The 13,109-nt window shown below is 50.5% G+C and overlaps 1 protein-coding gene across 2 annotated transcripts in view; it reads right to left on the reverse strand.

Annotated features, from left to right (window-relative positions):
- Window positions 1-13,109, reverse strand: part of tyk2 (tyrosine kinase 2) — a 116,214-nt gene that overhangs the window by 29,758 nt on the left and 73,347 nt on the right. For both annotated transcript variants that reach the window (XM_070867148.1, XM_070867147.1), the window contains 3 exons: window positions 9,329-9,447; window positions 5,108-5,284; window positions 1,463-1,550 (listed from right to left, as the gene is read on the reverse strand). In XM_070867148.1, coding sequence (XP_070723249.1) covers window positions 1,463-1,550; window positions 5,108-5,284; window positions 9,329-9,447 — 384 coding nt within the window. The remainder of the gene's footprint in view (window positions 1-1,462; window positions 1,551-5,107; window positions 5,285-9,328; window positions 9,448-13,109) is intronic.

Below are 13,109 nucleotides of genomic sequence, written 5' to 3' on the forward strand. Positions count from 1 at the left end.
CTCCTCTTTCCACCACTCCCATCACCCCCTTGCTCCTCTCGAACTTCCTCTTACCCCTCTCGCACTCCCCTTCCACTCCCTCCACCTTCAGAAATGCATCTAATAGTTTCTTGAATTCATTTCTCTTTTCTGGATTGAACACTCAAGGGGTTAAAATGTTTGTGCGACTATAATGTGAGGAGAGATCCTCCCTTCTTCCTTTGTTCTCTGCACAGGACTATGAGTGGAAATAAGATAAACGTGAAGCAGATGATGACGATCCAGGGCCAGAGGGAGAGCACGGAGCAGTACTGCAATGCTCTCACTAAGAACCGGTGCAGACATAGTGAGCCAAACGGACTCCTTGTACAGTACAGCAGAGCCCCCGAGCTCAGCCAGGGCAGGGAGGCAGGGGACACGGGGTATGTGTGAACCCAAGGAGATTCTCTGGAACAAGTGACAGCTGTGGCTCAGTGGGCAGCATTCTTGCCACAGAGTCGAAGGTTGTGAGTTCAAGTCCCACTCCAGGAACTTGTAGCACAAATAAATCTGGGCTGACACTGCAATGCAGTACTGAGGGAGCACCACACTGTCGGAGGGGCAGTACTGAGGGAGCGCCACACTGTCGGAGGGGCAGTACTGAGGGAGCGCCACACTGTCGGAGGGGCAGTACTGAGGGAGCGCCACACTGTCGGAGGGGTAGTACTGAGGGAGCGCCGCACTGTCGGAGGTGCCATCTTTCAGATGAGACGTTAAACCGAGGCCCCGTCTGCTCTCTCAGGTGGATTTAAAAGATCCCATGGCACTATTTCGAAGAGGAGCAGGGGAGTTCTCCCTGGTGTTCTGGCCAATATTTATCCCTCAATCAATAGCACTAAAACAGATTATCTGGTCATTATCACATTGTTGTTTTGTGGGAGCTTGCTGTGCACAAATTGGCTGCCGTGTTTCCCACATTACAACAGTGACGACACTCCAAAAATTCTTAACTGGTTGTCAAGTGTTTTGCGACGTCCAGTGGTTGTGAAAGGCGCTATATAAATGCAAGTCTTTTTTTTTAACAAAACAATGAGAGGTGAGCAAATGCAGCTCTCCCTGAGGGATCAGGAGACACACTGGCAGAGAGGCCTGTTTGTGTTGCAAACCATTGCCTGGGAATTGGCTGCAGAAAATCGCTTACTGGATGATCAAAGGAAGGACAGGGGAATAAGTAAATACATCAAGCTGAATTCTTCTTGCTGCAGGAGGGGCTCCCATTTGGCCTGTGCTCCACGTCTCTCCCAAGTGCATAGCACAAATTGGGAACCGAGCATTTGGGAATCGCAGGGAAGAGGGTGCGGAGAGACAACAGGAATCCTACAATTATCCGTCTCTAAAGAATCACAATCACAGAAAAACCATTCAAGGGTTGCAGCATCAGCTCATAAACAAATATAAAACTAAACACCGAGATACAAAAGGATTACAAAAAGATGGCAATTACTTTCTGAGCCTCGCACACAGACTCCGTGAACGAAGGCCAGGTGAGCGTGAGATATCTGACTCATCAGGCTGGCCAGCTCGAAGAAAGCCTGCAAAAGGAACAAACAGTGAGACCAGGTTCATCAACACGTGCCAAACAATCTGCTATGACAATGATTGAAAGCGCTGGTAAGTGAACGGATAGGGTGCAATCAAGCTGCACCCCTGCCTGGGACACACAAGACCCTGACCCCCTGATCTAGTGAAAAACATGCTTCAATGCACAGTTACTGCCAGATATTAAACACACACACATGCACGCTGGATTATCGAAACCCCATTTATAAATCAAGGCAGGATTACAGAACAAACACGTAATCACAAAAAATATAAAGAAAGTAAGACTTGCATTTCTTTAGCACCTTTCACGACCACCGGACGTCTCAAAGCGCTTTACAGCCAATGAAGTACTTTTGGAGTATAGTCACTGTTGTAATGTGGGAAACGTGGCAGCCAATTTGCGCACAGCAAGCTCCCACACACAGCATTGTAATAACGACCAGATGATCTGTTTTTAGTGATGTTGCTTGTGGCACAAATATTGGTCAGGACACTGGGAGACCTCCCCTGCTCTTCATCGAAATAGTTCCATGGGATCTTTTATGTCCACTTGAGAGAGCAGATGGAGCCTTGGTTTAATGTCTCATCTGAAAGACAGCACCTCTGACAGTGCAGCGCTCCCTCAGTACTGCCCCTCCGACAGTGCAGCGCTCCCTCAGTACTGCCCCTCCGACAGTGCAGCGCTCCCTCAGTACTGCCCCTCCGACAGTGCAGTGCTCCCACAGTACTGCCCCTCTGACAATGTGGGGCTCCCTCAGTACTGCCCCTCCGACAGTGCAGGGCTCCCTCAGTACTGCCCCTCCGACAGTGCGGGGCTCCCTCAGTACTGCCCCTCCGACAGTGCAGCGCTCCCTCAGTACTGCCCCTCCGACAGTGCGGGGCTCCCTTCAGTACTGCCTCTCCGACAGTGCGGGGCTCCCTTAGCACTGCCCCTTCGACAGTGCGGGGCTCCCTTCAGTACTGCCCCTCCGACAGTGCGGGGCTCCCTCAGTACTGCCCCTCCGACAGTGCGGGGCTCCCTCAGCACTGCACTGCAGTGTCAGCCTGGACTTTTGTGCTCAAGTTCCAGGAGTGGGAGCCCACTGAGCCACAGCTGCCACTATACAAGACAAGGCCATTCAGCCCTCTGGTACCCAAACTCTCCCAACTCCAACATCCAGCAGCTTGTTGAACCTGAATTTTTTGGCCACTTCCATCCTGCCCAGCAAACTATTCCAAATCTTCGTGGCTCTTTGAATTAACATTGGAGAGAGGATATTTCCTCGACGCCGATACTTTTAGACTGCAATAGTCCTTTTTAGGTTTCTATACTCCTGCAATGTTACTCATTTAACTCTGCTGATACTATTGTCTCAATTTATTTACCTATCTGCACCTTTCAGTGCTCGGTAAATGGGTTTACGTACAGGGCTGGCTGCTCACAGCAGCACAAGGCTCGGGCTCAGAGTTTTATTCTTACAGTTATTGCATGCATTTAAACTCCTTGCCGCAGTTACTGTCCATGAAACATTCGAACTGCTCAATACGCTCCGCAGCCCTGAACCACTGTCCTCTAGAACACACCAACTTCCCCATCAGTCTTTTTGCTGTCAACCCCAGCTTTATAACTCGTTTTCACCCTGAACTGACACCTTCAAGGCTGCCTCTCGTTGGGTGACCACAACACAACAGCTCAGTCACCCATGGCTCAGTGGGCAGCACTCTCACCTCTGAGGCAGCAGGTCGTGGGTTCAAATCCCACTCCAGAGACTTGAGCACATAATCTAAACTAACACTCGGAGGGGCGGGCCTGAGGGACTTCCGCGCTGTCGGAGGGGCGGGCCTGAAGGAGCGTCGCGCTGTCGGAGGGGCCGTCTGTCAGATGAGACGTTGAAACTATCATTAAGAAAGAAATAGCGGGACATCTAGATAGGAATAGTGTAATCAAGCAGACGCAGCATGGATTCATGAAGGGGAAATCATGTTTAACTAATTTACTGGAATTCTTTGAGGATATAACGAGCATGGTGGATAGAGGTGTACCGATGTATGTGGTGTATTTAGATTTCCAAAAGGCATTCGATAAGGTGCCACACAAAAGGTTACTGCAGAAGATAAAGGTACGCGGAGTCAGAGGAAATGTATTAGCATGGATAGAGAATTTGCTGGCGAACAGAAAGCAGAGAGTCGGGTTAAATGGGTCCTTTTCGGGTTGGAAATCAGTGGTTAGTGGTGTGCCACAGGGATCGGTGCTGGGATCACAACTGTTTACAATATACATAGATGACCTGGAAGAGGGGACAGAGTGTAGTGTAACAAAATTTGCAGATGACACCAAGATTAGTGGGAAAGCGGGTTGTGTAGAGGACACAGAGAGGCTGCAAAGAGATTTAGATAGGTTAAGCGAATGGGCGAAGGTTTGGCAGATGGAATACAATGTCGGAAAGTGTGAGGTCATCCACCTTGGGAAAAAAAAACAGTAAAAGGGAATATTATTTGAATGGGGAGAAATTACAACATGCTGTGTTGCAGAGGGACCTGGGGGTCCTTGTGCATGAATCCCAAAAAGTTAGTTTGCAGGTGCAGCAAGTAATCAGGAAGGCGAATGGAATGTTGGCCTTCATTGCGAGAGGGATGGAATACAAAAGCAGGGAGGTCCTGCTGCAACTGTATAGGGTATTGGTAAGGCCGCACCTGGATTACTGCGTGCAGTTTTGGTCACCTTACTTAAGGAAGGATATACTGGCTTTGGAGGGGATACAGAGACGATTCACGAAGCTGATTCCGGAGATGAGGGGGTTACCTTATGATGATAGATTGAGTAGACTGGGTCTTTACTCGTTGGAGTTCAGAAGGATGAGGGGTGATCTTATAGAAACATTTAAAATAATGAAAGGGATAGACAAGATAGAGGCGGAGAGGTTGTTTCCACTGGTCGGGGAGACTAGAACTAGGGGGCACAGCCTCAAAATACGGGGGAGCCAATTTAAAACCGAGTTGAGAAGGAATTTCTTCTCCCAGAGAGTTGTGAATCTGTGGAATTCTCTGCCCAAGGAAGCAGTTGAGGCTAGCTCATTGAATGTTTTCAAGTTACAGATAGATAGATTTTTAACCAATAAGGGAATTAAGGGTTACGGGGAGCGGGCGGGTAAGTGGAGCTGAGTCCACGGCCAGATCAGCCGTGATCTCATTGAATGGCGGAGCAGGCTCGAGGGGCTAGATGGCCTACTCCTGTTCTTATGTTCTTATGTTCTTAAACCGAGGCCCCGTCTGCTCTCTTAGGTGGGTGTAAAAGATCCCATGGCACTATTTCAAAGAAGAACAGGGGAGTTCATTATCATATTGCTGTTTGTGGGAGCTTGCTGTGAGCAAATTGGTTGCTGCATTTCCTACACTGATTACACCAGAAATTAATTGTCTGTAAAGCACTTTGGGACGTCCCAAGGTCGTGACAGATGCTAAAAAATGGAAGCACTTCTTTCTTTCAATCGCAAGCAGGCCCCGATCACGGGTTTGACAGATTACTGAGAGAGTTGTGACTTTCACAGACTCCCTCTGTTTTGCTCACCAATGCAATGTCCCTGTGACTGGGATCAAGCACTTTCAACACCACACGGATATCCCTTGCTTCACTGAGGCTCGGTTCACGAGAACAGTCCATTTCCTCCTCCTCCTCCACTTCACCTCGGATGCAAAATCTGCCGGCGTAGATATTCATCCGAGTTCCACGCCCCAGGTGGTGTTCCTGCAAACAGAAACGAAACGCAATGATTTGGGAGTTCTGATGGCCGCACACAACACCCAATGCCCAGCAGAGGGCCTTTGCTCTGCGGTGCGTCAAGGTATCAACACTGGGGTTTTAAACCTTGGGTCTCCAGGAGATTCACGAGGGATTCCCACGGGGTCAGCAGCTTTCTGTCCTTCTCAGGCCGGATAGATTACATGATCCTGTTCTGGCAGAACAGGCAAACCAGCTTGGAAAACTGGACAACCACTGTCGGGACGTCCCGCTGATGAACGGGACAACTGACAATTGTGCTTCGGGTGCGAATCTGAGAGAGCCCAACGTAAGGGCCACACGGAGGGAGATTGAAGGTTTACCCGCACGTCCACCTTACAATTATTTTAGTTGAAACCATAAATCAAATGCCCCCTGATTGAAAGGGGAACACTAAAACCGACACATTAAACAAATTAAACTTTTGACAATAAACTTAAAACCAAATTAAAACTTGGTTGCCGGGGGTGATGACGCACTCCAGCGCCCACCTCTCGCGGAAGGCCGCGAGCGTACCGGTGGACACCGCATGCTCCATCTCCAGGGACACCCTGGCTCGGATGTAACCGCGGAAGAAGAGGCAGGCAGTCGGACTGAACGACCTCCTCGACCGCCCGCTGCCTGGACCGGTTGATGGCCCCCTTGGCGTCCACCTTACAGGCTGGGAAACGGCACGAGTTGTGGCAGAACCCAGAGGAAAGAAAATAACCTAAAACACGGGTCAAACGTTCCCCCTCCGCCCCCAATGCATAGCTCATTAAAAATTTGCTGGAAAACCAGCTCGAATGGTGGGAGCTTGCTGTGCACAAATTTGTTGCCGCCTTTCCTCCATTGCAACCGTTATTACACATCAAAAAGGCGTAATATGAATACAACAACTTTTCTTCCTTTCAAACGTGCCGTCCCATACCCGCGTTCTCCACCCACACCACCACCGTGTTCGAAGTAAGACTCATTGCATCGGTTCGGTGTCCAATATTATCTGGGCGGCAGAACTGCTTTTTGTCCCTCGGCCAATGCTGTATCCATGCTGCCACCGTCCCTTTCACTTTGCTAACAAATCTATTACGTGGTACTCTGGCTGTTTGAAAGTCCATATACACACCAACCGCACTGCCCTCCCTCATCAACCCTCTCCACAACTTCATCAAAAGAACTTGATCAAGTTCGTCAAACACAATTTGCCTTGAACAAATCCATGCTGACTTTCATTTATTAGCCCATACTTTTCCAAATGCCAATTCATTTTGCCTCGGATTATTGTCTCAAAGTGTCCCCGACATTGGGAGGACTGGCCTGTAGTTACTGGGTTATTCCCACATTCCCTTTTATTTTACACCGAAGTGTGACATTTGCAACCCTTCAGGCCTCAGACAAGACCAGAGCTTTCGCCATTCCCACCCTTACTTCCCTCAGTAACCCGGAATTCACCCCATCCGGACCGCGTGACTTTTCGACTTGGAGGACTGTCAACCCTTGAAGTACATCCTCTTCATCTGTTTTTATCCGATCCAATATCACTATTTCCTCATTGGCAGCACCCTCTTCTCCAGTGAAGATAGATGCAAAGTTCTCATTTCATACCTCAGTCAGGCCCTCTGCCTCCACCTTCTTGGTCCCGAATCGCCCCCACCCTTCCTTTGAAAACACTTTTCCTCTTCATGTGTTTATAAAAGACCGGGGTTCCCCTTGATGTTGTTCGCTGTTATTAACTCCAAAAGGGAAATAGAGAGACATTTCTTTCCTCAGAGTGGTGAGAATGTGGAACTCGCTACACCACGTGGTCGAAACGAATCGCTTTGATACTTGCAAAAGGAAACTTGAGGAGTACACGTGAGAACAGGGAATAGAAGAATATGTTGAAAGGCTGGGCTGAGGTCGATGGAGTGAGTGGGAGGAGACTATGTGTGCTGTATAAACACCAACACAGACTAGTTGGGCAGAATGCCCGCTTTTGTGCCATACAGTCTATGCAATTGTGTATATTAAAATTGATTTGCACCAATCACAGTGCCCAATTCGACAGGGGCCGGAGGAGGAGGCCGAGGAGCTGCTCACTTGGGAGTCTAGCAGCCTCAGAGTAATAAAAATTGATGCAAGGCCATAAAGGCCAGGAATAGCCCCAGTTCAATCCCCAGTCTATGCTCATCTCATAGAATCATAGAAATTTACAGCACGGAAGGAGGCCATTCGGCCCATCGTGTCCGCGCCGGACAACAAAGAGCTATCCAGCCGAATCCCACTTCCCAGCTCTTCGTCCGTAGCCCTGTAGGTTACGGCGCTTGAAGTGCACATCCAAGTACTTTTTAAATGTGGTGAGGGTTTCTGTCTCTACCACCCTTTCAGGCCGTGAGTTCCAGACCCCCACCACCCTCTGGGTGAATGAAGTTTTCAACATCCCCCTCTAATCCTTCTACCAATTACTTTAAATCTACAACTCTCCGCGAAAGGGAATAGGTCCTTCCTATCCAATCTATCTCGGCCCCTCATCATTTTATACACCTTAATTAAATCTGCCCTCGGCCAGGATTGGGCTCAGCTGTGATGCTACCCGCAGTCAAACAGCCCGCTGAGCTTCACCGCCGTGGTTTGCACAGGAATAATGGGCACTTGGGAAGATGATCCCAGGCACACTGGCTCCTCACCAGCTGTAATCCAGCAAGGGCCCAACGGCTTCGCGGCGGGGGGGGAAAGAGAGGAGAAAACTGGAGCCTAATAAAGGAAAATAAAACACAGCATTGAGTTTAGTGAACATGAGCACCAAACCCAAACCGTTGGTCTGTCGTTTCTTGTTTGAACTACCAAAGGCAAATACCTTTGGCCACAAAACACAGCAACCTTCTTTCTTCCATGGAGTGCATGAGATGCTCAGCCTTTGTTCCTGAACACGCTGAACAGAATCGACTACCGATGTCATCTCTTAACTCCCAGTCTGGCTTTGGCATTAAGCTGCGACAAACCAGCATACAAACTCTCAGCACATTTGCATCTTTCACGGAAACGCCGAGGTAAATATTACACAAACACCATTAAGCATTTATACGGGAATACCCCCCCCCACCGCCGCGAGGCTTTTGAAAGAAAACAATTCAGAGAGAGAGTGTTCCATACTATTAGTTTTAGTGCGAGAGGTGTGAGTGATGAGGAAAGACAGGACAGGCATTTCAGTCTGTGAAAGAGGCACCCAAGACGGAAACTTGCAGAGAGAGGAAGGTTGTGAAGGGCAGGGTAAAAGTTAGCATGCAATATTATCTTAAATTCAATGGTGGGAGTGGGACGGGGCTGGTTGCAGGAATGTATTGTTTGCAGAAAGAGTGAACACTTGGAACGGAGTGCTTGATAGGTGTGATGCGTTTGCTTCACGGGCTCTTTGCTTAAGAATTTATAGCAACACATCGCTATTAAGAACTAGTTGGTTTATTAACAAAGGTTTAACAATCACACTACACATTACCGGTTCATCCACCAGGCTCACAACCACCTGCCCCATCGTGGATCCCCTGAACCCAACTGGCCGGGGTTTTATTGAGTCTTGTGAACATCATGTGACTGGCTAAGCCACTCCCAACTCAACAGCTCCTCCAACCTGTGAGCATCCTCACAGATGCATACATTACATTAGGCAAAAAAACTTGAGGAAAGAATTGGATGTTGCAGTGGGGTTTGGGGAGGGGGGCGCGGGGGTGCAGGGTCATTGTGGGCGGATAAAATATGAGCCGAATGGCCTTCCTCATCATAGTTATCTTGGGCTTTTTTTTTGAATCAAAGGTATGTTCCATTGACAGACCTGCCGATCGGCCAGCCTCGGGACCCAAGTACCGCTGTGGGGTGAAGATATATATTTTCTTCACAAGTGATTAGGAGGCACAGCAAGAGGCAAGTTCAGATACCCAGCAACTCTGGCCCTCAGAGCAGACCTGGAGGAAGAAGGGAGGGAGGGGAGGAGGAGAGAGATCGTTGATAGCCAGGCGCACGGTAACACATCTTTGCTGACATGCGGCACAATCTCACCTGAATGATCTCCTCCTTGCGGATCTGGTGGAAGCTGAGTTGGCTAAGGTTGAGCTGAGCTGTGAGTGGACGGACATCGCTGTCTTTGATGTTCCTTGACACCAGTAAATTGGAGAACTCTGAAAGCCAAAACAGATCACGGGTTGTCATAAGAACATAAGAAATAGGAGCAGGAGTCGGCCATTAGGCCTCTCGAGCCTGCTCCGCCATTCAATACGATCATGGCTGATCTGATCATGGACTCAGCCCCACTTCCCTGCCCGCTCCCCATAACCCTCAACTCCCTTATCGCTCAAAAATCTGTCTATCTCCACCTTAAATATATTCAATGACCCAGCCTCCACAGCACTCTGGCGCAGAGAATTTCAAATATTCACAACCCTCAGAGAAGAAATTCCTCCTCATTTCCCTCTAGAACATCCCACATCATAACTGCTCATCATCGGTGGCCGTGCCTTCAGCTGCCTGGGCCCCAAGCTCTGGAACTCCCTCCACCTCTCCACCTCTCCTTCCTCCTTTAAGACGCTCCTTAAAATATCCCTCTTTAACCAAGCTTTTGGTCATCTGCCCTAATTTCTTCTTTTGTGGCTCGGTGTCAAATTTATCTGTTTTATTTTGTTACACTGCTGTGAAGCTGCTTGGGAAGTTTTACTACATTAAAAGCACTATATAAATAAAAGTTATTATGATTATTATTAATAAATGGGCGACTCCTTATTTTGAAACTATGCCCCCTAGTTCTAGATTCCCCCACGAGGGGAAACATCCTCTCTGTCAAGCCCCCACAGAATCTTATACGTTTCAATAAGATCAACTCTCATTCTTCTAAACTCCAATGAGTACAGGCCCAACCTGCTCAACCTTTTGCCACAAGCCAATCCCTTCATCTCCGGAATCAATCTATTTGAAAGCCACAAGTAAGCAGTGTTTTCCTCCTCCCTTTGCTTGGTGTCCCTAACCCACTCACCAGCCATGCTCAGCTGGGCCCCAGGGTGCTGCCGATGTTACTCTAACTCAAGAGGAGCACCCTCACTTGTGCAGTCGCTGAGGTGAGGATCTACAATGCTGGACACAAGCAAGGCTCATGAGCGAGGGGGCAGACAAGGTCCATCGAGAAGCACATATCAGTTGAAGCCAAGCTCGGGCTAAAATTTCTGAGGATGCAAGAGAGCAGGTGCTCCACTGCTTTTTGGAGAGAATGAGTAGGAGACAGTACAGCAGGCTGCGACGCAGGAGGAGGGAGAGTGCAGCTTCACAGGAGCAGTGACAACAGTTGTATTGATAACATAATACAGGAGAGATGGCTTGGGGGGGGGGGGGGGGGGGAGAAAGGGGAGGGAGGGCGAGTTAGGGAGAGGGGAGGGGCGAGGGGAGTGAGGGGGTGGGGAGGGCGAGTTAGGGCGAGGGGTGGGGGTGAAGGTGAGGGCGAGGGGAGGGGGTGGGGGTGAGGGGTGGGGGTGAGGGCGAGGGGAGGGGTTGGGGGTGAGGGGAGTGAGGGGGGGGGCGAGTTAGGGCGAGGGGAGGGGGGTGGGGGTGAGGGGTGGAAGTGAGGGTGAGGGTGAAGGTGAGAGGTGGGGGTGAGGGGTGGGGGGGATTAAGGAGGGAGACCGAGGGGATTATAAAGCGAGTGGTGTTTGAGGGATCTCATGATGAGCTTTTCTTTTTAATTAATCCAGAATGGCAAAAATGTTTAAATTACATTCCCCCAAACACAGGGGCTGACTAGGCTTGGGAAAGTTCTTGTTTACAGATACTGAAGTGATGCTGAAGCAAAAATAAGCATTTTGTCGCTCGAGGAAGGTGGGGTTTCTCGAGGTGACGCTAGCAACGGAGGAGACAGAGGAGACAGTGGGATCAGTAGATTAAGGGCGTGGAATGCAGCTGTGCAAGGCAGGAACTGTCGGCTCGCCCGCCAGAGGTGTGAGGAACGGTGTCTCGGAAGAATTTGACGCTCATCATCTCCTCAAAAGCAGATCAACATTTAGTGAGTCAGTCACTTCACAGCAGGTTGTGCACTGATGGCATGTGAGTGTGTACCAGTGAGAAAGTGTGCCCCGAGAGTGAGCGAGTGTGTACCAGAGTGGGAAAGTGTGCCCCGAGAGTGAGCGAGTGTGTACCAGAGTGGGAAAGTGTGCCCCGAGAGTGAGCGAGTGTGTACCAGAGTGGGAAAGTGTGCCCCGAGAGTGAGCGAGTGTGTACCAGTGAGAAAGTGTGCCCCGAGAGTGAGCGAGTGTGTACCAGTGGGAAAGTGTGCCCCGAGAGTGAGCGAGTGTGTACCAGTGAGAAAGTGTGCCCCGAGAGTGAGCGAGTGTGCACCAGAGTGGGAAAGTGTGCCCCGAGAGTGAGCGAGTGTGTACCAGAGTGGGAAAGTGTGCCCCGAGAGTGAGCGAGTGTGTACCAGTGAGAAAGTGTGCCCCGAGAGTGAGCGAGTGTGTACCAGTGGGAAAGTGTGCCCCGAGAGTGAGCGAGTGTGTACCAGTGAGAAAGTGTGCCCCGAGAGTGAGCGAGTGTGTACCAGAGTGGGAAAGTGTGCCCCGAGAGTGAGCGAGTGTGTACCAGAGTGGGAAAGTATGTCCCGAGAGTGAGCGAGTGTGTACCAGAGTGGGAAAGTGTGCCCCGAGAGTGAGCGAGTGTGTACCAGAGTGGGAAAGTGTGCCCCGAGAGTGAGCGAGTGTGTACCAGAGTGGGAAAGTGTGCCCCGAGAGTGAGCGAGTGTGTACCAGAGTCGGAAAGTGTGCCCCGAGAGTGAGCGAGTGTGTACCAGTGAGAAAGTGTGCCCCGAGAGTGAGCGAGTGTGTACCAGAGTGGGAAAGTGTGCCCCGAGAGTGAGCGAGTGTGTACCAGAGTGGGAAAGTGTGCCCCGAGAGTGAGCGAGTGTGTACCAGAGTGGGAAAGTGTGCTCCGAGAGTGAGCGAGTGTGTACCAGTGAGAAAGTGTGCCCCGAGAGTGAGCGAGTGTGTACCAGTGGGAAAGTGTGCCCCGAGAGTGAGCGAGTGTGTACCAGTGGGAAAGTGTGCCCCGAGAGTGAGCGAGTGTGTACCAGTGAGAAAGTGTGCCCCGAGAGTGAGCGAGTGTGTACCAGAGTGGGAAAGTGTGCCCCGAGAGTGAGCGAGTGTGTACCAGAGTGGGAAAGTGTGCCCCGAGAGTGAGCGAGTGTGTACCAGAGTGGGAAAGTGTGCCCCGAGAGTGAGCGAGTGTGTACCAGAGTGGGAAAGTGTGCCCAGAGAGTGAGCGAGTGTGTACCAGAGTGTGAAAGTGTGCCCCGAGAGTGAGCGAGTGTGTACCAGAGTGGGAAAGTGTGCCCCGAGAGTGAGCGAGTGTGTACCAGTGAGAAAATGTGCCCCGAGAGTGAGCGAGTGTGTACCAGAGTGGGAAAGTGTGCCCCGAGAGTGAGCGAGTGTGTACCAGAGTGGGAAAGTGTGCCCCGAGAGTGAGCGAGTGTGTACCAGAGTGGGAAAGTGTGCCCCGAGAGTGAGCGAGTGTGTACCAGAGTGGGAAAGTGTGCCCCGAGAATGAGCGAGTGTGTACCAGAGTGGGAAAGTGTGCCCCGAGAGTGAGCGAGTGTGTACCAGTGAGAAAGTGTGCCCCGAGAGTGAGCGAGTGTGTACCAGAGTGGGAAAGTGTGCCCTGAGGGCAGGACGGTGCTTGTAACCAGAGGGCATGTGATTGTGAGCTGAGCAAGAGTGTGCGATCTGAAGGAAGTGGATTGCAATCACCATCGAGGGAATGGGGTCGGGGGGGGGGGGGGGGGAGGATTGGGAGAGTCGAGGAGCCCCGCAGT

This window comes from Pristiophorus japonicus, chromosome 24 (genome assembly GCF_044704955.1).
Source record: "Pristiophorus japonicus isolate sPriJap1 chromosome 24, sPriJap1.hap1, whole genome shotgun sequence".
Lineage (NCBI taxonomy): Eukaryota > Metazoa > Chordata > Chondrichthyes > Pristiophoridae > Pristiophorus > Pristiophorus japonicus.